Below are 22,027 nucleotides of genomic sequence, written 5' to 3' on the forward strand. Positions count from 1 at the left end.
GATGGACTACAAGCCGTCAGGAACACTATCCCCGATAATGTAAACCTGGTGGCTGAACTTTGTGACTTTGTCCTCATCCATAACTATTTCACATTTGGGGACAATGTATACCTTCAAATCAGCGGCACTGCTATGGGTACCTGCATGGCCCCACAGTATGCCAACATTTTTATGGCTGACTTAGAACAGCACTTCCTCAGCTCTCGTCCCCTAATGCCCCTACTCTACTTGTGCTACATTGATGACATCTTCATCATCTGGACCCAAGGAAAATAAGCCCTTGAGGAATTCCTCCGTGATTTCAATGATTTCCATCCCACCATCAACCTCAGCCTGGTCTAGTCCACACAAGAGATCCACTTCCTGGACGCTACGGTTCTAATAAGCGATGGTCACATAAACACCACCCTATACCGGAAACCTACCGACCGCTATTCCTACCTACATGCCTCCAGCTTTCATCCAGACCACACCACACGATCCATTGTCTACAGCCAAGCTCTACGATACAACCGCATTTGCTCCAACCCCTCAGACAAACACCTACAAGATCTCTATCAAGCATTCTTACAACTACAATACCCTCCTGCTGAAGTGAAGAAACAGATTGACAGAGCCAGAAGAGTTCCCAGAAGTCACCTACTACAGGACAGGCCTAACAAAGAAAATAACAGAACGCCACTAGCCATCACCTTCAGCCCCCAACTAAAACCTCTCCAATGCATCATCAAGGATCTACAACCTATCCTGAAGGACGACCCATCACTCTCACAGATCTTGGGAGACAGGCCAGTCCTTGCTTACAGAAAGCCCCTCAACCTGAAGCAAATACTCACCAGCAACCACACACCACACAATAGAACCACTAACCCAGGAACCTATCCTTGCAACAAAGCCCGTTGCCAACTGTGTCTACATATCTATTCAGGGGACACCATCATAGGGCCTAATCACATCAGCCACACTATCAGAGGCTCGTTCACCTGCACATCCACCAATGTGATATATGCCATCATGTGCCCTCTGCTATGTACATTGGTCAAACTGGACAGTCTCTACGTAAAAGAATAAATGGACACAAATCAGATGTCAAGAATTATAACATTCAAAAACCAGTTGGAGAACACTTCAGTCTCTGTGGTCACTCAATTACAGACCTAAAAGTGGCAATACTTCAACAAAAAAACTTCAAAAACAGACTCCAATGAGAGACTGCTGAATTTGAATTAATTTGCAAACTGGATACAAATAATTTAGGTTTGAATAGAGACTGGGAGTGGATGGGTCATTTCACAAAGTAAAACTTTTTCCCCATGTTTATCCCCACTCCCACCCCCACTGTTCCTCAGACGTTCTTGTCAACTGCTGGAAATGGCCCACCTTGATTATCACTACAAAAGGTTCCCCCCCGTCCCTCCCTGCACCTGGCTCTCCTGCTGGTAATAGCTCACCTTAAGGGATCACTCTGGTTACAGTGTGTATGGTAACACCCATTGTTTCATGTTCTCTGTGTATATAAATCTCACCACTGTATTTTCCACTGAATGCATCCCATGAAGTGAGCTGTAGCTCACGAAAGCTTATGCTCAAATAAATTTGTTAGTCTCTAAGGTGCACAAGTACTCCTTTTCTTTTTGTGAATACAGACTAACATGGCTGCTACTCTGAAAACTTTAAAAGGTGTGTGGACCAGCTCTCTGGTCTACTTCTCTGGTGGTGTGAAGCTCGTAATAGATTCCCCAAGGTAAAGAGGATGTTGTCTGGTGATCCCTAGCTTCTATATTTATTAGAGGGTGGATCTTAAATTCATCGTGACCTCCAGATTCCTGCTGCTGGTTTGTTTTGGGCCTTGCAATTAGTTTGCATTTGTTTAGACCATTTTATGTAACGCTAACTTCACAAAGAAATGGGCTAAAAATATTTTTTTACATGAAAGCTGAGAGTCTTCGTGGGAACAAAGGGCTGCCCTGTTAACAAGGGTCCCATGTGAGTCCCTTCCAGTGTCTCAGTGACATGGAATCCTATGTAAATTGGCCAGGCCTGGGTGCAGGTTAAAACTAAAGAATCTAAGTGCCAATCAATGGATCTTGGAGTCACCGGATTCGATGCACCATTGATGCCAGTCTTATGCCAGTCAATTGAAGAGCAGCTCCTCTACTTCAAAGCATATATGTGTGTGGGTACCAGTGATTGGTTTCGTTTATATTTTTTATAAACAAAGTTGTACCCTTTCAGCAATGTTTGTATTAAATTTGTGTGGCATGCATCTGCCTTGTGCTGTGCTCATCAAAATAGATTTTTATGCATTGTCCTTTTTAATCTCTCAGCTCACTAAGTTGCTTGATCTGTTTTGGAGTCAGAAAATGTTCAGGTAGGGGAAAATTTCAAGCAAATTAACCTTCCATGGAAAAATAACTGCCTATCTGTCATCTGCAGTAGGCATTGATCCCTAACTTGTTTATGCCTTGCATTTGTTATGCATGTGTAAGCACATTAGCCTTTTCATTTCATTCATTAGACAGTTAGTCCTTGATTAGTGTTTTCTAGTTTCTGTCAAAGACAGTACTACTTCTTTATTCATTTTGTTTTAGGTCTTCCTTTTACTTTTGCCTTAATATAGAGGAAAGTTAACAATTTAAGTACAACGGTGGTCCTTTCTGTTTATTTTTTTCTAGTAAATATACTTTCACTAATTGGAGTGTCTAACATGTGGATAAAGTACCCAAAACAGTGCTTTCTAGATAGCAGAGTTGATTTTGATCTACTGGCTGTCTTTACATGGAAGATTGGCAGCTCAAGTTTTACTACCAGCATCACTTTGAGGATAAAGTATTTGTAACTGCGGGATTACCTATAATAGTGAATATTTGCCTTGTAAAATTACTTTTCAACTTTCTTATAAATACAATAATACGTGAATGATAAGCAGATGAGACTGACAGGACAATGAGTTTGGGAATACTCCACTGAGACAAGGAAGTTCCACGTGGGAGTTACAAGTGAGGTGAAGCAGATAAGGATGTGTTTACGGTTAGCACAGTTTCTCTCTCTCTCTCTCTCTCTCTCTGTATTTTTTATCTTGCTTGTAGGCCACTACAGCTGAACTTAAATGGTACTGATTTTACAGATAGATGAATATGAAAAATAGCATCAATAATTTTCTATTTTTCTATTAAATACATGGCACTTAAATACATGATGTGAATGTGGCATGGTCTGAAGGTTTTACTGACACACATCGGGGATGATATATGTAACTTGTAAGTATTGAAGCTGCTTGGGAGTAATTTGGTTAGCCATCACAAACTCATACTGCTTAAAATCTTTATTCCATACCACATCATCATGTATGATGGTTGTGTGTGTGTGCACACGTGCGTGTGCACCAGGCAAACTGTGACTTAGACCCCTCTTAGTGCTTCTTGAGTGTACCCTATCGGGGACATGCCTGGCTTCCTGTGCCTCACTCTGGGTGGAACCACATGGCCCAACCACTCTTAGATTGGACTCTGGGCTGCACCTTTCTGTTTCCAACCATGTTAACAACACAGGTCCAACTTGGTTTTGACACCTGTAATAGTTTCCCTTTGAGAGTCCGTGATAGCATATGTTTTCAACGACAAAGAAACAGTATCTTCAAAACAAAGCACTATTAATTCATTCCTCAGAGGTACAAACTACTTAGAGCAAAAGGGGAAAAAATACAATAAAAAGCCTAGACACTTTTTTACTTACACCTTTGTATGTTCCCCTAAAGTTTAAACCAAGCCAATTCCAGCTCTGGCAGGGAAAAAACAGATTGCCCCCTCTATAGTTTCTACCTCTGTCTCTGTCAATCGGGTGTCAGCTTTTCTGTACGCAGCCTCTTCAAGCTCACCCAACCCCGCCTCCCTTTTCTAGGATCTTTGGGGATTAGATATTCTTTGATCCAGGCTTAGCTTTGGAAAGAGTAAATCATTCTAAGCTGGATGGAGCCAGACAGGTAGTTTATCCCCCAGTGATAGCTCAGCCATTGTTTCTCGTGGATTCTCACACGTGTTATTGTTTTACCTTTCCTGCTTGGTTCCTTAAACAACCCCTTTTGATGTGCCTCCATAGCAAATAACCCATTATAGCCAAACACAGAGAGGCCTTGTGTGATACTCCCTGGGGGTACTCAGGATTGTGAGCCATAGTCACTACTACATACCCTTAGCATCAGTGAGCTTTGTCTGTGCCTGCTGGGTTCAGCTCCCAGACTCCACCAGCTACTGGCAACACAAGCACCTCTCCTCCAGGCCCCGCTCTCTCTTTACACGTTAGTGTTGGGCACACTTCACCCCACGAGTCGTCCTAGCATCCCCAGTGTCCAGCCCCTGCTCCAGTGGACGCTTACAGAATTACCAGGTTTGATGTTCCCAAAGGAACAGTGCACCACAGCTTACTAGTTCATAGATTCATAGATTAAGGCCAGAAAGGGTCACGGTGATCATCTATTCTGATGACCTGCCCAACACAGGCCATAGAGCTATAATTCCTAGTGTTCACATTAGAGCACAGCTTTGCTTAAGACATAACACTTAAATGTCTGTGTAGAGAAGGCAAGTATAAGTTTGTTTTTTTTTAACAAAGAACAGAGATTCATCTGATAGCAAACAGAAATATTGAAACGAAATTGAAATATTGAAATATTTATATGTTTTACATATAAAACAGTCGTAACATGCTTTCTATGGCATCAACTTAATTGACAATTATACTCCTGTTTAAAGAAGTTTATCTCACCCAAAGTTCTTCCCAACATTTTCAACCAAGCCTGGTTAAGATCCCTTTTTCATGAAGCAAACACACTGGCAATTTACTTCTTCAGTGAAGGATGCCAGGGCTTCTTTCACTCCCAGATATACCAGAACAGACCTTTAATCTTTACCTGAGAACTCCCCCTCTCCCTCTGTTTACCTCTTCCTGTTCATTTTCTTTTAAAGTGCCCCCAAGCTCTTCATTACTATTTAACTTGATATGCTAATAGACTTCTGTTGTAAGACACATAACCGTTAGCTAGGGAGATAAGTGTTTCTCACCTCCTCTTTGGAGAAGTTTTTCTCGAGGAACGAGGAAAGCTAGCTTTGAGTGACTTGCCTTTAACTACAAGACCTTAAGAACATAATTTCCAATATACCTGCCTATCTTCTTACATGTTATCCACACGTGCAACTCGCAATGATTCTGATGACCAGGATGACACAGGCTTCCATTACAGACTTTACATGACGTTCTTTGGTGGACTAGTAGGTAAACACCAGAAACTGGGGATCCCTGTAACCCTTTTATACTCCTGTCCCTCTTGGCACAGAGAGGTTCCTGCGTCACACCTGCACCATATAAAGAATCAGTAGAGATATTTCCAGTCCATCACATTGTGTATAAAAGCTTACCTCTTATTTGTTATTTTTAATCTATGATTTTAAAGTGCTTTATATCCTCTTCGTAATATATATATATATATAATAAAAAATATACCCCCCCTACACATTTCTTCCAAGGTGTCTATGAGGTAATAGGACATGTGTATCTAAAGGCTGGGAATGGCTGTGCTCTGGAGATGCCTTATGTAGGGATCTGATTTAGAGATTTAGCATGCAGTCATTTTGTAATGGCAGTGATGGTGGTTCTCCTATATAATGAATCCACTTATTTTTTTTAAATGTGTATATAATATTGGGTAGCCAGATCGTGACCTAGACCACACAGAACTCTATATACAAGACTGTTGAATGGTCCTATACAAATGCTCAGGCTGTATACAGGTGAGGTTACCTGACTGGGTCTTCCATCCTACTTTACCAAATAAAGAGATTTCATAGATGTATTCTGTAGTCCAGCAAAAATAATGATGTGGATAGTAAACCTTCACTGAAAACAAATGCTTGTATGTTGCACAACAGTTAGAGATACTTTCAGCAAAAATAACTCTCTCATTCCATTCATATAAAAAGATGTAACAGACTGTAAAATGTGTAGTAGGTGAATGATTTGGAGCTATATCTGCTTGTTGGAATATTGTATATCTGAGATTTCAAAATTATCAGGGTACTGCTCTGGTATAATGATAGTACACAAAACATCTTGTGGTTTATGTGCCTCGGTTAGAATTTCGATTTTATATTTTGCAGTTTTACCCATGATGATAGATTTACACATTTCTTTTTTCCTGTTAGGATGCTTCAATTGCCCACAGATTCCACATCATGCGAGAAAAACATCCAGAGAAGTTCAACAGTAGGTAAGAACATAAACAATATTTGCATGTGAATAGGTTGTTTTCAAATGGGTAAGATGTATGTTCCATGAGGAGGTAAATTCTGCATTTTCCTTCAATATATTGATTATTATTACAAGACAGAATGTCACTGCATCTTACTTTAAATATCTGGTTCCAGATTATTCCGATTAAAATCAGCGATATCTGGTATCTCAGTTGAAGTGAGCAGCATTATAAATAAAGTGTTCTCACATCCAAAATGATTGACTCTTAAGATTAGCATGATAGAGATGATGCACTGTGGTATCTGAGGATCCCTGAGTTGACACTTTGCCATTAGGAACTGCAGAGCACTTATTAGACAGCTGCAGCTGGGGGTCCTTATCTTTCGTTCCTACATACACACTGGTATGTTGACAGGGGACTCTTCCATATATATTCTTTGTGAGGAAGGGCAACTGAATGCTGTTTTATAAATATATACTTCTTATCATTAAGAAGCTTGGGAAATGTCTAAAATGTGCGAACTGAAACTTTGCGTATATCCATGTGTTCCTTTTTGAGTTTGATATGGACTGTTGTTCCAAAGTTTTTTTGGAAATGTAAAATGTGTTAACATGTACTCTAAATACATCTTTCCTCAATAGACTGCTTACTGAGTAGATAAAATCCATAATTCAATGCTTGTTTGTCTCTCATATTAGGGTAATTTAACAGATCAACAATGATGGGGAATGGCAACATTTCAGAAGTCTTAAGTAACATTTAAAGGCACAAGAGAGGAAAATAAATCAATACAATATATAGGAATATATACTGCACATATTTATTTATATACTTATGAATATATTCTCTCTCTGGGCCAAATTGTGGCATTTACCCACTGACTGGAATTGGGGCCTATGTGGAGCTGCTATGCTCCATAGGGAGATCTTGGAGCAATTGTGCCTCAGGTAAGCAAGCTGCCCTAATGGATGAGAGTTACACAGGCTGCCATTTCTATGGGATAGTGGATATGCTCTCCCTAGTATGGCTGTCCTGCTTTGTGGACCAATACAGAGTGATGTGAGTGGGGCCATTAACCACTGCAGTGTGGCCGAAAACACTGTGCTCACCCAACCACAGGGACTGAGGTTGTCACAAGCCATACACCAGGAGGCTTCTTACACATTCCGTACCCCTCAGCATCTGTGAGGATCTATCATGATCCAGGGTTAGATATATTACAATAAATTCTGCAATAAGCGCCCATGTTATAATACAGTGGTGGGCAAGATGCGGTGCCCATCAGGGTAATCTGGTTGCGGGCCACGAGACATTTTGCTAACTATTGACCATCCACAGGCATGCCGCCCCCCTCTGCGCAGCTCCCAGTGGCCACGGTTCGCCGTTCCCGGCCAATGGGAGCTGTGGGAAGCGGTAGGCCGCAGGGATGTGCTGGCCACCACTTCCCGTAGCTCCCATTGGCTGGGAACAGTGAACCGTAGCCACTGGGAGCTGCGGGGGGCATGCCTGTGGACGATCAATGTCAGCAAAATGTCTTGCAGCCCGCAATCAGATTACCCTGATCGGCCATAGGTTGCCCACCACTGTTATAATCGCTCCTCTTCATAAAGCTCATATATTTTTCACTCCCAAGAAATATATAATGAAGAGAATACAGTGGTTCATAAAGACATATTGCTGGAGCTATCAGACACTTATCAATGCAGGTTTTCTAGACTCTGAAGGTGAAGCTGGTTTATCCGTGGCCCTTCTGCGTATTTTCAGCAATTGGAAATTTTAATTTATAAAAAGCTCAGCTAATAATATGAGTTTCAGATCAGATTTCATGTCACAATAAATTATATGCCATTAATAACATCTGCTGCAGGCTCACCTTGAAATTCATCTATATTTTAAAGATTCTGATGTTTCTAACATTATCTTAAGGAAATTAATTACAAAAATATATAGTTCCAATCTTTACACCTCTTGTTACTGAGATACTGAAAGAACTTGAAAAGGTAATGATATTTCCAGGGGTTAGAAGAGCTCTCATTCAGATGATATAATATTTATCAAAAATAAATCTAAGTATTAACTGTTAAAAGTTATAATTTGCTAGCATGTTTATAATAGAGAAGTTCTAATGTCAACCCAGTCATTTGTAGATAGCCAGAGTGCTATCTTTAAGTATGATATTTTAGACAAAGACAGTACATATCTTTATTCAGATAGTTTCCTGAAGCATTTTGCTACAGGCTTATCATTTTAAAAATATTTGTTTTATTTTGCATACAGGGGGAAAATGACAAACCCTGCTAATGTAATTTTACATACAATTATCTCAGATGTAGTTTGTTCTGTTAACAGCAGTTTGCATATGGTGACATTCCATAATGATGCTGTAAGATATTATGTGAAAACAAATCCCATTTTAGAACTCCACTGAGCCAGTGGCTATAAACTTTGTAATTTACTAGAAGGTGGCATTTTCAAAAGCATCTCGGTGACTTGGGAGCACAAATCCCAATAAGGTCAAAGGGACTTGTACTCCTAAGCCATTTAGCTTCTTGAAAAAATCTCACCCTGAATTCCTAAATTCTTATCCTGTCTCTGAAAAAAGAATCAAGAATCTCAGGCTTGGAGTTCGCTTAGTAAGTTCTGATTTCTCAGAGACGATGAGCACCAAGAACTCCTGTTAAACTAAGTGAGAGATTAAACATTTCTGTAAGTCAGACCATTGCACTGCAGTTCTACTTTCAGAAATGCCTATGTAACAATCTGTTACACAACTAAGATGGAATTCCTTGCTAAACAGAATCTGATTTTTTGTGTTATACAGAATAGAATCATAGAAGTGTAGGGCTGGAAGGAACCTCAAGAGGTCATCAAATCCAGCTCCCCTGCACTGAAGCAGGACCAAGTAAATCTAGTCCATATCTGACAGGTGTTTGTGCAACCTGTTCTTAAAAACCTCCAATGATGGGGATTCCACAACCTCTCTTTGAAACCTCTTCTAGAATAGCTGGAATAAGCTCTGAATATCACTTTAGTGACAAAAATAAGTTTTTGTTACTTTAAACAGACAGTACAGGTTGGGGAGTGTGAGCTGGATTCCATCCTCGCTCATGCACCTCAATAAAATTGATAACTAAGATCCACATTGAAGGATAATTCTTCCCTCATTTAATACACCTGTTCAATTCCATTGAAACTAAAACAGGTTGTAGCTGCAACAGTGTAAATTAGGGCAGATTTTGGCCTGATTTTTTTTTTAAATGAACTACTGATGACTCATAAGCTGGAAAGAATCCAACTCGACAGTCTGAACCCAGGTTATATTGGTAGGGCTGGCCATTTTTACTTGTAAACTGAGCAGATGTGATAGGAAAATGAAATCACGGAGATGCAACCACTATGGGAGTGCCCCTCCCATGCCAGTTTTATTGTCACTTCTCAGAGGACAACTTTGCTGCCTCAGTTTCACCGTGTATAAAATAGAAATAAAAAATGTTTCTATTTCACTGGATTTGGAGGGATTGTTTAGTGAGTGTTCATAAAATGCTTTCAAAGTAATAGAATTAAGTATTAGGAACTCCTTCCTCTATTCAACATGTGACAGGAGTAATGATTTTCTTTTTCATACAAAGCTTTAACATTGCTAATTTCTCAAAAGTACAAAAAATAAGGTAGGACTGAGATTTTCAAAGTCACCCAAGGGATTTGGACACCCAATTCCCCCCAAAACCTCAACTTAAATACATAGCAAATAAAGAAATGCACATAACTAAAGAATGTATGCAATAGATATACAGTAATCTTTAAAGTTACTCTTCCAAAAACCTAGAGTTGCGTCCTTTAGTGTGATATTTTTCTTTTCAATGATCAAGTGTGTCCCATGGTCTTACTGATAAGATACATACTGTTACCATTCCACAGACACTTAAGGAGGTAAGTGTTTAAATGCATTCATAACTACTAGAATCTGAGTTGTCATAGTAGCCAAACACCAGTGGATTGAAGTGCTGAGATTACTGCACTTGAGAAAGCATGGTTCAATTCCTAGTACCTCCTGTACAGAGCAGGATCAAATTTCTTGATTTCAGTGAGCAAGTGTCTAGTAGTTAACCCTTGCAAACTTGCAGAGGACAGCATTTGAAGTAACACAGTATCACTAAACTGGGATGCTGTTAAAGTAATCTAGTTTGGTCAGAATGCCCCTGCAGGGAAATCTGTGTATACATCATAGACTGGTGCTGAGAAAAATAGATATATGGTTTATGTGAATTGAACCTGCATATGGAGACAAACTAAATGTTTTACTAAAATCATTCAAGTCCATATTAAATAGTCTAAAATAGTATTTGATTAAATTAAGTTTGCTAACATGACTCTTTAGGTGTGTCTACACTGCAAAGGAAAAAACCCGCAGCACTGAATCTCAGAATCTGGATCAATTGACTTGGGTTTGGGCTGCAGTGCTAAAAATACCAGTGTAGATGTTCCTGCTTGGACTGGAGACTGGACTGTGAAACCCAGTGTAGGGGGAGGCTGGCAGAACCCAAGCTCCAGTGTGAATGGGAATGGTCACACTGCTATTTTTAGCCCCACAGCCCGAGCCCTGCAAGCCCAAGTCAATTGACCTGAGCCGCTTAGACTTTCTTTGTAGTGTGGACATACCATCTGGCACCAAATAGCGCACAAGATATTTTTGAGGTTCAGCAAACTAAAGTAGAATTTATAGCTTGCATTTACAGTTCTAAGTACATCATTTTAGAGATTTTCAAACACGAGTTTCTCTTCTTGATGTATAGCTGTTTTATGATGAAGAAATCCTAAAACAAAAACAATCTCCTATTCCTAATAACTTGATTAGTGTAGAATACTTGACCTTATATTTTACAAATTTACTTTTATCGTGTTGAATTATGCTTCTATTTTGTGCCAGTATCTATGCACTTAACCTCTAAAGACACTGGTATTAAAAAAAACCCATTAAATACAAATTTACTTTGTGCAAGTGACCTCCAAGAAAATAAGCCCTCTATTAATGAATAATATGCACATAATTGTGATTAGCTTATAACCTGTAAACCATATGACGTGGACTTATTCTGGGAAGAAAGAGAAAGCGGATACTGAAAATAACTGAATTTTTAGCCAGTTCTCCCTCTTCCTCCTGGTCCAGTACTGCAGTATACAAAGGTCAGCATAGCACATCACCTTATCTCACCTTAGATATCCTTTGTAAAAAAAAAAAAAAAAGTCTCTCACCCCATTAATAATGCTATCTTACACAGGCATCCTGCTATGAAAGTATGTCCCTCTGTGGGCTCCAGTCCTGCCTGATAGCAAAGATAACGGAACACAGTTGCTGTTCTTGCAGCTTTGAAAGCAGAGCAAAAACAATTGCTCCTGAGAGCAAGTACTACAACCACTTTAGGAACTCTCTTCTTCTCCCTGTTTTGGCTATGGCTGGATGAGAAGATTCTGTCAGAAGACACCAGCCCAATGCAGAGAGCAGGTTGCAGACATCTACTACCTGTCTCATTGATCCTGCCTGATTACTTTTTTCACAAAAGGATAAGACTCCATGGAACTACGCCTCTGAACTCAGGCTCATAATTGCTAATGTAATAGCAATCCTCAACAAAAGCAGAGCAAGAGAATCTGTTTTCTGACACAGAACCGGAAATGTTTATATACAATCAAAAGCTGGCTTGTATTGGCCCACCTTGGCCCAGTTGGCTTCCGGTTATAACATGAATTTAGGCCAGGGAGGAGGGGCAGCCCCCTTGCATCTGACCTCAAATGCAGGAATGCCCTCCTCCCCCGAACAAATACTTTTGGTGCACTCACATGCTATGCAAGCACTGGCCTAGGACAAAGACAATGTGGGTATCCTGGTGCCATCCAGACTATATTTCAGGTCTACTGGCTTCCATTGGGAACTTATTGAGTAATTATTCATGTTTCTTCACCTTAAAGAACATCAACATTAGCACAGATAACATTTCTAAAACATTAGACCAAGATCTGATGTTCACAATGACTAAGATGAGGTTTTCTCAGATAGTCTCCAGACTGAGTCACAAAGCTGGATACAGTTTATGCTGCTTGGGTCAGAACATCAATGGTATAGCAAATGTGCTTGTAATTTTTTAACCATCAAGTTCTCTGATCAGACAACAAGGCCATCCCTTACTACCAAGGGCCTTCTTTCTCTCACATCATGGAGGTGAAAACTGTGCTGTTCCACTAGGGACTTTCTGCAGAATCCATATGCAACCTACATCTGGTTCATTATGCAGCTGCCCAACTTCTAAAGGGCATAATTATCTAAGCATATGTCACCAATGTTCTGCACCTTTTAGTGGCTATCTATCAAACATTGGGGTCTACGGGGTGGTGCAGGGGAATCCACTCTCTGGCCAAGCATGGCATAGCCCCTGAGCTTCTTCCTACCTTCCCCTGGGTCTCTGCAGCCTCTCCAGCCTATTGATCAGTTCATCCCCTCTTGAGCTGTTGCCTCTGGGCAGCTCTTTAGTAGCTTACTGGCAGGAGCCCCTTTCTCCAGCCTGCTCACTCCTTTGCTTCCCATCCCTTTGATCCTCCCAGCTGCTGCGGGGCTTCCAATCAGCAGTGCTGGCAATGCCTATATTAACACTTTGGTTGCTGGGCCAGTGTGGGGTACATACACCCCATGACAGGACCATCTCAAAATTCTGTTCTTTGTCTTGGAAGTTCTAATGGGCTAATGACGAGCTACTTAAAAGACAACCTCTCACTGTTAAACACAGCTGCTGCAGAGGGTATCTGGGAGGCTGAAATTGATGGAACTTGTGGTCAAACTTGTGGGGGCTGCTGGCAGCATACTCTGGGAGGAAATTCACCCACATAGAGGGCCAGCACAAGTCTTTTGCTCTACCTAAGACTTCAAAATATGGCTTCACAGATGACCTGTACCTGCTGATAGTGGGGATCACAATTTAAAGGTTCGGCTGCCCCGGAACAGCTCAAATCAGACCTCTCCCCAAGCTGGTCTCCCCCCTTACCCTCAGTCTTTCCTCCTGGAAAGCAGCAGCCCCTCCCTACAGCTCCCAGCTGTTGCTCCTGTTTCTCCCCATGTGGTACAGCTTGTTGGCTCCGGCATGCAGGGAGGTGGCCCAGCCACACCATGTGACCAAGAGAGGCCAGCAAACCCTGGCAGAAATCTGGGGAGCATGATGGCATGAGCTGCCTCTCCCCCCGCATCACTTCTGTATGACTTAGATGGGAATTAAGCAGTATGTACTCGGTATGCTGACCCTCAGCACAGGAGTGGATTTCATACTCTCATTGTAGTGTTCTCAGCTTTGAATTCACTACTGCTGGAGATCAGGGTGAGCTAGGGTTTTCCACTTTTATAATGCAATGTAAGACTCATCTCTTTCACCTAAGACGTTGGTTCTGAAGTGTCTCCAGCTGTGTGCTCTAGAAAATTGTGTGCTGTTAATTGTGAGAGGGGATAGGAGGTTTTTTTTCTTGAGGGAATTGATATATATATATAATGGCATCCAGTTTATTAGAAGAATGGTTGTCTTAGAAACATGTATAAAATAATAACTATGAAATTAAGAGAGATAAAGTCTCAGGCTGTATGAGCTATCTAGCATCTCAGTATTATTTAGCAAGCTATGATACTGAACTGTAGAAAATGGCCCAGCACACACTCTACAAGTAAGAAACTGTTGATTCATAACAGATCTATCCATGTGCTATAGGCCAAGGTCAATAAAATCTAATTCTCTTCAAATGATGTCAAGCTGGCAACTTATTTTATCGAAGAAGATATTTCATTATTCAGAGTAGGTCATGAACCTATTTTTATGGATTTTGAAATACCAATTGGATATTTGGTACATTCTTTAATTAATTAAAACCACTGCCTCTTATTGCATAGTAGTTTTAAGGCTGATCTCAGTTATTAAATGAAGATCAGCATATGGGAACTATATCTATGAATTTTTCATTTATAATCTGGTCATTTGGAATGAGAAGTAATAAAACAGAAAATGATACCCAAAGCTCTCACATAACATATGAGAGTGTGTACCACAACCAGAAGGCTTTAATTTGACAATTGTTGCCTGCTGATAAAACATATTTGCAGTTTTTTGTTTGAATTAATAAAATGATTTTGCCCAGCTTTCAAGTGTCTACTTTGAATCAAATATACCAACATTGTGCTAACAATTCTTGGTAAAATATCTTTTTAGTGGAGGGGGGGTGGGCTGTTGATTTTGTACAGGGAGAGAAATAGAACATCTGAGTCAATGAATAGTGTAGCGGAGGTACAAAACTGGTTCTGAAGCTAGTTTGGCAGATATGCAAAATAAAGTCTGCATCCCTATGATAAGATGAGAGTGGTTATGTCTTGGAAGAAACGTTTATATCCGTTCCTGAGCTGCATAAAGAGGTGAATAGCAGCCATTTCTGATATATATTTCCAAACAAAACAAAAAAAAGCCCAAACAGCCAACTTTCATGTAAAAAACCGGTTAAGATTTCTGAGTGAATACAATAGTCTGACCAATCACAAAGCCTATGCTGTTAAAAGCAAAATGAAGTGAATTGTTAAGGATGTAATAATTTTTACACTTACCATTTAATAAATATTAGTAGCTGAAAGTCCATGCTGTTACATGGGTGTGGCAGTTGGGCCAAGTAATCCACCATCTATGCAGTCTCCCTCAGACAAACAATGAAAGTGTTGCATGCAAATTAGCTGTAGAGTAAGGGTGGTGAATGGTCGAATTACCACTAATATCATAATGATCTAGAGCTCTTGGCATATCATATATACGTGTTTGGCTGTCACACAGGTATAATTTATTAAGTCAAAAATGGCTGAGAACTTAACAATTGGACTGTAACAGACCGTGGATCCCAGTGATGGTTGAGCCTGGGAATATTCTGAACAAAAAGAGCTCTCAACCCTGTTTGTTGCTGTTTCTATGGCTTTTTACTGACTCATCAGACGTTCTAGGCTTCAGAGTGACACACAGACAGGTGACAATCCTGGAATCTTATTCAGATAAACACATTATTCTTAAGTACAAAGAAATGAAAATTTAATCACTACACAGAACCTTAACTCTGATCCATAGATGTTTTATGGATTATTTTTGTTACCTTGATTCCAGTATCTAAGGCCCTAATTCAGGAAAGCATCCTATTCAGGACAGCTCTTAAGCAGATGCTGGTAATGAGGAGACCACCTGCTGTTGGACTGACATGAGATACAGCCTAAATCCTGGTCTGTGACCTAGCCCATAAGCAAGACAGCTTTGGATCAGACCCTAGATGCTGAAGAACTGGAAATCTCAGACAACCTGTTTTTACTAAATTTGCAACCCAGTTTTTCAGACTGGAGCGGTATCTATAACTTCACATAACAACCAAAACTTGGTGCTGATCCAGCCCTAACCGCTTAACCTTTTAACATTTCTCAATCACTAGTGCTCAGCATGTATGTTTATTCAGATTGCCAGAAAACCAGTTCATATTAGCCAGCGTGCCACGATCCTAACTCAATTTCCTGCAACTCTTGTCTTTGCTAACCATGTGAATGAGACATTCTAGGTATTTGACATATCCTAAAATTTACTTAAAAAAACAAAACAACTACCCCCACCCCCACCAACCCCTATGTGAATATCTGCCACATTTTTATACAACATTTTCCTTTTTCTTCCTACTTGCATTTGAATGCACTTGCCTTGCTTATGTTGTTTTAGTCCATGTATCACTTTCATGCAAATAACCAGACTTCTTGCTGACTTGATTACAAGTTTATAATTCCACAGCATCAGGACTATTTTTATATGGCTTTTCAAATTTGATATATGCAAAATGAAAACCATTTCCTATTATATAATGTATAGCAAATAATAATCTGTGAAGGAATTATAAAGTAAATCCTGCAGACTTCCCTCAATCAAAGCTTTTGAAGATTCCAGATAAATTACTTAGATTTAACACATATTCCTCCAATAAATATGCTGTGAAAATATTAACTTTTTCATAAAAATAGAAAACATCTGTACACGCATCTACATACATATATATTGTGATACAGCATGGCCAGAGGGCAGCAGGAGAGTGTTTTTTTGAAACAGAAAAGAGTTTTATTTGTGTAACACTTACAAAGAATCACCAAAAAGGATAAAGCAAAACTATGCAACAAAACAAAAGCAAACACAAGGTATAGCACAGGAGCCTTCAGGAGGGAGAAGTGTTCACGTGTCTCCATCACGTGCCGCCAGCAGCGGTAAAAGCTGCACTTGCCGGCGGAATGAAAGGACGTGACGGAGGGTGGGGTCCTTGCAGCCCAATGGGAGAGGGCTGATGATGGAAACGGGTTTCCCCAGGGTGGAGAGAGCGGGTAACAGGGCGGCATTGGGTAGAAAAGGAGGGACGGAGGTCAGGACTAGGTGGACGCCCAGGTCTTCTAGCAGCTCCAGGGGGACAAATACCCCCCGCCCACCACCAGGCCCTTCCCCACCACCTCCTGGGCGGCAGCCTCCAATGCTAAGAAAAAGACGACCTTCCCATACATTTTGGCGGCCACCACAATGGCCGTGGGTCCTACCACTCTCGCCAACGCCTGCACGTATGTCTCCACGTGGGGCGAGGCGGGCACCAGGAGGCAATGGACACCATGCTTCCTGGTCATGGTGGGAAAGGGGCCTTGGCTGCTATTGATGGTAGTGGAGGCAGTGGGTGGGCGAGATGACAAGGCGGCAGGCAGGGGGGGCTGCCACCGCCCGGGCATACACCCTGGGGGCCGGGGGATGGATGCTCGCAGAGCTGGTGGAGGGAACAGCGGGGAGGGACGCCATGGTCGATGACGAGGCCACAGCAGTGGGGGCAGCCTCTGCCATGGAGGGCTTGGTGGTTGTGGCGGGGCCCTTCCCCTTCTTCGCACCCTGGCCTTTCCGGCTAACCGGGGGTCTTTCCTAGAATCTTGGGGGGGCGGTGGGCGTAACAGCGGCAATAGTCACCCCAGTGCCTCCAGCTGCCGATGCCCCAGCGGGGGCAGTGGCAGGTGTTTTGGCAGCAGTGGTGGGGGGGGAGACTTGGGGGTTGGGCAGGGAGGTAGGTGGGGGAGGGGCAACTGAGGTTGTTAGAGGGGTCGCACCCCTCTCATTCCCCACCATCGTGAGCAGGGAGAGACGGGGAGACACCAGAAGGAGGGTGGGGAGGGGAAAGCAGATTAACCACTTCTCCCTGTTGGGCTGCAGGCAGGGGATGGCCAAATGGGTCGGACTGGACAGGGGAAGGAAACAGGAGTGGGGTCAGGCAGTAGGGGCAGACTGTGGGGTGGGCAATCCAGGGGTGGGGAGGGGAACGCAGACCCACACATGTTTATCCAAAGAGTCTCGTTTGGTCGGCTATTGTGTCTGGTCTGGATGATGGAATTCAAAGCAAGCAATTGAGGCTAGAGGCAGATGGCAGGTTGCCAGCAGGGACAGACAGCAGGGGGGCCGTGACGATTCTAGTAATGTTGGGGGGGGCACCGATGGATCGCGGGGCAGCTTCGTGCCACATCTCCTGTGCCCCTACAAACGCAGTTAAGATACAGTCAAACTCCCCCTACATGAGAGTACAGTTCAAAAGTTACTCAGTCTTACGGCCCTCTCCACGATGATTTGTAGCTTCCCCGGGTGATGTCTCTGTCAGCTATCTTCTCTCCCGGTCTTTGTGAAGCATTCCAAAAATGCCAAGCAAAGATAAGAAGACAATTAATTGCGGGTCCACAAACAAACAGCAAAACGGTTGGGTCTGGGGGCGTCCACTCCCCTCCTCCGGGGAGCGGGTTGGCAGTCCTCTACCCTTCTCCGGGGGTTGCAGCTGAAGCAATAGCAGCGTCTGAGGGCAGGCATGGGGGGGCTAGCAGGCAAGCTGGCAGCCAACCAGCACGCTAACGGCAGCAAAAAAAAAAAAAAACAGCAAAAAAAAAAACAAAACGAAGAAAAAGTGTCTGGTCCGTTTGGGGGGGACTAAAGCAGGAGCAAAAAGCAAGAAAAGCCCAGGCCAGAGGGCAGCAGGAGAGTGCTAGAAGGGAGCCTTGTTCCCTGTAGAGGGAAGAAAGTTTGCTATAAATTAATTAAAGCACCTGAAGCCAATTAAAGCACTTGAAGCCAGCCACATTATAAAAACTCCCTGCTTCAATCGGTTAGAGGAGGAGTTGGAGCAGAGAGCGGTTTGGAGGAGTTGAAGGAGAATGGATTGGTGTTGGAGCAGAGAGCGGTTTGGAGGGAAGCAGAGGAGAGTTTGGAGAAGTGCTGCAGTGGGCTAAGAAGACCAAGACCCTAGGTAGAGGGACATCTGGTTTGTGTAGAGGGCAGGCAGGAAGCCCCACAAGCTGAAGGGCAGGAGTGGGAAGCAGCCCAGGGGAAGGAACTGCTAGTTCTAGTGGTTACTGCTATCCCTAGGGCCCCTGGGCTGGAACACGAAGTAGAGGGTGGGCCCAGGTCCCTCCCTCTCCACTCCCTTCTCTAGGACACTAGTGGGGCAGTTAATACCCCAGTTCAGGGGCAAGAAACAGTGCCCTAAACCACCCCTCCCCCCTCAAGAAGAGAAAGCGCGAGACCCATCATAGTAGTGCCAGCAATTTGCCACTATATATATATATATATCAGTGAATTCATATGTTTGTGTGCTGTATTTATTGTTACAGTCATACAGGTGATCATGTCTTCTTTAGATGAATTTTAATCAGTATTTATTATTTTTATTGCAGTCATAAAAAAGCATAACTATATAGCTAACACTGAAACAAATTAGCTCCTCTTAGCATTATCTTTAAAAATCAATGTATAGTTAGACTTATGGTTTCTAAGGAGAATAGGTAATAAAGAATGAAACTAGATTTTATATACTTACACTCAGAAGATAGAAAGCTCCTAATATATATGGTATTGTACTTCTTTCTTTGGTTTCCTTATATTTGGCCTATCTGTAGGCTTCAGACATTAATTTTAATAACATACAATGTCTGGGCATGGTATAATCTCCTATTTTAGTTGGTTAGTGACACTTCAGTTTTCATTTGTGACTTTTTTAGAAAAGTTTGTAACTAACGTCCATCTCAGCCAGACATTATCAAATTGGCTCCTGCAAACTGCTTAGTTCCTTCCAAATTGCTAGCTGCTGTAGCAGCTGATCCACAAGAGTCTTACGCATCTCTGATTTATTTCCATACCCTAATATGTCACTGAACAAATGGCATTCTTTATTTTTCTCTTATAACCATGTTCCTTTATCAGCTGTCATTTTTAAGGAGCACAGTTCACTCCAGAAGAAAATTTTTCTTGGATAATTTCAAAAATTTCCTAGGTTTCAGAGTAACAGCCATGTTAATCTGTATTCACAAAAAGAAAAGGAGTACTTGTGGCACCTAAGAGACTAACCAATTTATTTGAGCATAAGCTTTCGTGAGCTACAGCTCACTTCATCCTAGGTAATCTGTAAAGAAACATTCACAATACCCTGTTCCAGAAAGCATCTATATACAATACCATATTGACACACTGACATTATAAAGTCTTATCATTGTAGTCTGGTAGAGAAAGAACCCCAGTCTTGGGCCCAATACCTTAAGTAAAAATGTGTTTGGTTAGCAAGGTTCCTTTTTTGCTAAAGTTATTTATGAACTCTCATTAGGGCCATTACACCCTCTTTTCCCTTCAGTTCTTGTCCTCACCACTCTATATGGAAGTTGATGCCAGCTTTTCATGAATGACAGCCCCTGAGAGACATTGAGCTGCATCTGGTTCTAAATCAACAACTTAAAGGAGTTAGTGATGGTATTCTAGCAGTGGTCAGGGAAGTAGCCATCCTAGTCTGAGCTTTCGCACTTACATGGTGTAAATGAGGAATTTCTTGGAAATTGCAAAATGTTGCCAGCTCAGTTCAGTAAACTCCTCCTTCATTTCTACGCAGGTCTGCAGAATCTTCTTGTAGTGCAAAAATGTCATCTATTCCTGCCCTCTTGGCAGGTTCTATAGCTCCATAACACTCGTGCTGCTGTGGGGCTGGAGTTCTGAAAGAGTCATAAAACTGTGAAATTCATGCTCTGGGGTTTATGGATTGCTGGTTTGGGAATCAGCAACTCGCTCTCGCTCTCTCTCTCTCTCTCTCTGTCTCTCCCCCTTTCTCAAGCTGACCAAGGTCAACAGGAGATTGGAGAGAAAGAGAATAGTATGGAATTCCATGTCATCATTTTGATGGTATCTTCCAGTTTTTCAAGAAACTGTGACTGGTGGAGCCTCTGAATTCAATGGTTGGTCACTGATTCCATCAAGGGGGGCAGAATGTTGACTGGCAGGTCTAGTCATTCCCAGAAAAGCAATGGAAAATGTTAAAGAACCAGAAATAGCCTGCTTCTGGCTTTTGACATTTGACTAAGGCTTGCATTCTTGAGCCTGAGGGAAGATACTGACGGCTATATCCATTTATTTTAACACTGACACAGAAAAGGGATACTTTATTTACATTACCTTGATCTTCACTAAAAGAAAAGGAGTACTTGTGGCACCTTAGAGACTAACCAATTTATTTATTAAGCTTATGCTCAAATAAATTGGTTAGTCTCTAAGGTGCCACAAGTACTCCTTTTCTTTTTGCGAATACAGACTAACACGGCTGTTACTCTGAAACTTGATCTTCACTGTGTCCACACCACCAGTCCCATACACTGTCATCTTGTGGGTGATGTCAACTACCTTGGCCTCCTGCTGAGACAGCATCTGCTCTCCCTCTGCATTCTGTAGCCACAATTCCTACCCCAGGCTATGGAATGGCAGTTCACTAAACCAAGAAAACAAAAGATGGAAGTTTTAAATCATGTAAACAAACTCTCATTGACTATGAAGTGATACTGAGGTCAGAACTCTGTTACCTAGCAATTTCTGAGAGTTTATTAACTCTTCCATGTACTTTAAATAATGTATTACTTGAAACACTAGAAATGACATATCGGGTATACTTTTGATATCCTTATGCCATAGAAGTGCTAATACCATTACTGGAGTGCAGGACAAACAAGTTGATAACGTGGAGATACATATTTTTAGACTTGACAGAATTCAATATTTATTTTTTTATAATTTTGATGAATAATATTAAGGTTTATTTTTAAGAATTTTTTTAGATTTGTATTTATTTAAATATGACCTTGCCATAATTTTATGCAATTGTGAAGACAACTCTTTAATGACAGTAGATGTTGAGATTCAAAAAGTTAAAGCTTTATAAAAAGTTAAAACACAGATTATCAACATCATATTGTTACCCACACAATTTAGGGCCCTTCCCCTTCCCTTTGTCCAGTGACCCTCTAGGGGTTAGCAGGACCTTTTTCCAGTGAAAGAGCCTTCACACAATAATACCCTTAATCTGTATTTATTAGCAATAAATCAACAGAATGCACATGCCAAGCATCCAGAGCTCATATGTCAAACTATACAAAGTAAATATACTTAAATCAACAAATCATACCTTTTTACTATTCATTCTCTAGTACATTTGTAACAAGTCTAATTCAAAAGTCTCAGTACTGGATTTTGACTCTAATAAGTTGTCAGCTAGCATTTTTCTTACTTTGCCTATCTGTACATTTCAATCATTACCGATGGAAATATACTTTTGTCTGTGTGTGTATGGCAGAATCGATATTTATCAACATTTACTGATAAAAATCTAATCCTTACAAGCCTACATATTTTAAATATATAATTAATTTGTGAAAAAAAT

The 22,027-nt window shown here is 41.4% G+C and overlaps 1 protein-coding gene across 2 annotated transcripts in view; it reads left to right on the forward strand.

Moving 5' to 3' along the window:
- The window catches only part of DGKB (diacylglycerol kinase beta), a 504,484-nt gene that overhangs the window by 329,909 nt on the left and 152,548 nt on the right, over positions 1-22,027 (forward strand). For both annotated transcript variants that reach the window (XM_084618553.1, XM_084618552.1), the window contains exon 20: positions 6,198-6,262. In XM_084618553.1, the coding sequence (XP_084474679.1) occupies positions 6,198-6,262 (65 nt within the window). The remainder of the gene's footprint in view (positions 1-6,197; positions 6,263-22,027) is intronic.

Source organism: Lepidochelys olivacea (assembly GCF_965140295.1).
Source record: "Lepidochelys olivacea isolate rLepOli2 genome assembly, chromosome: 2".
Taxonomy (NCBI): Eukaryota; Metazoa; Chordata; order Testudines; family Cheloniidae; genus Lepidochelys; species Lepidochelys olivacea.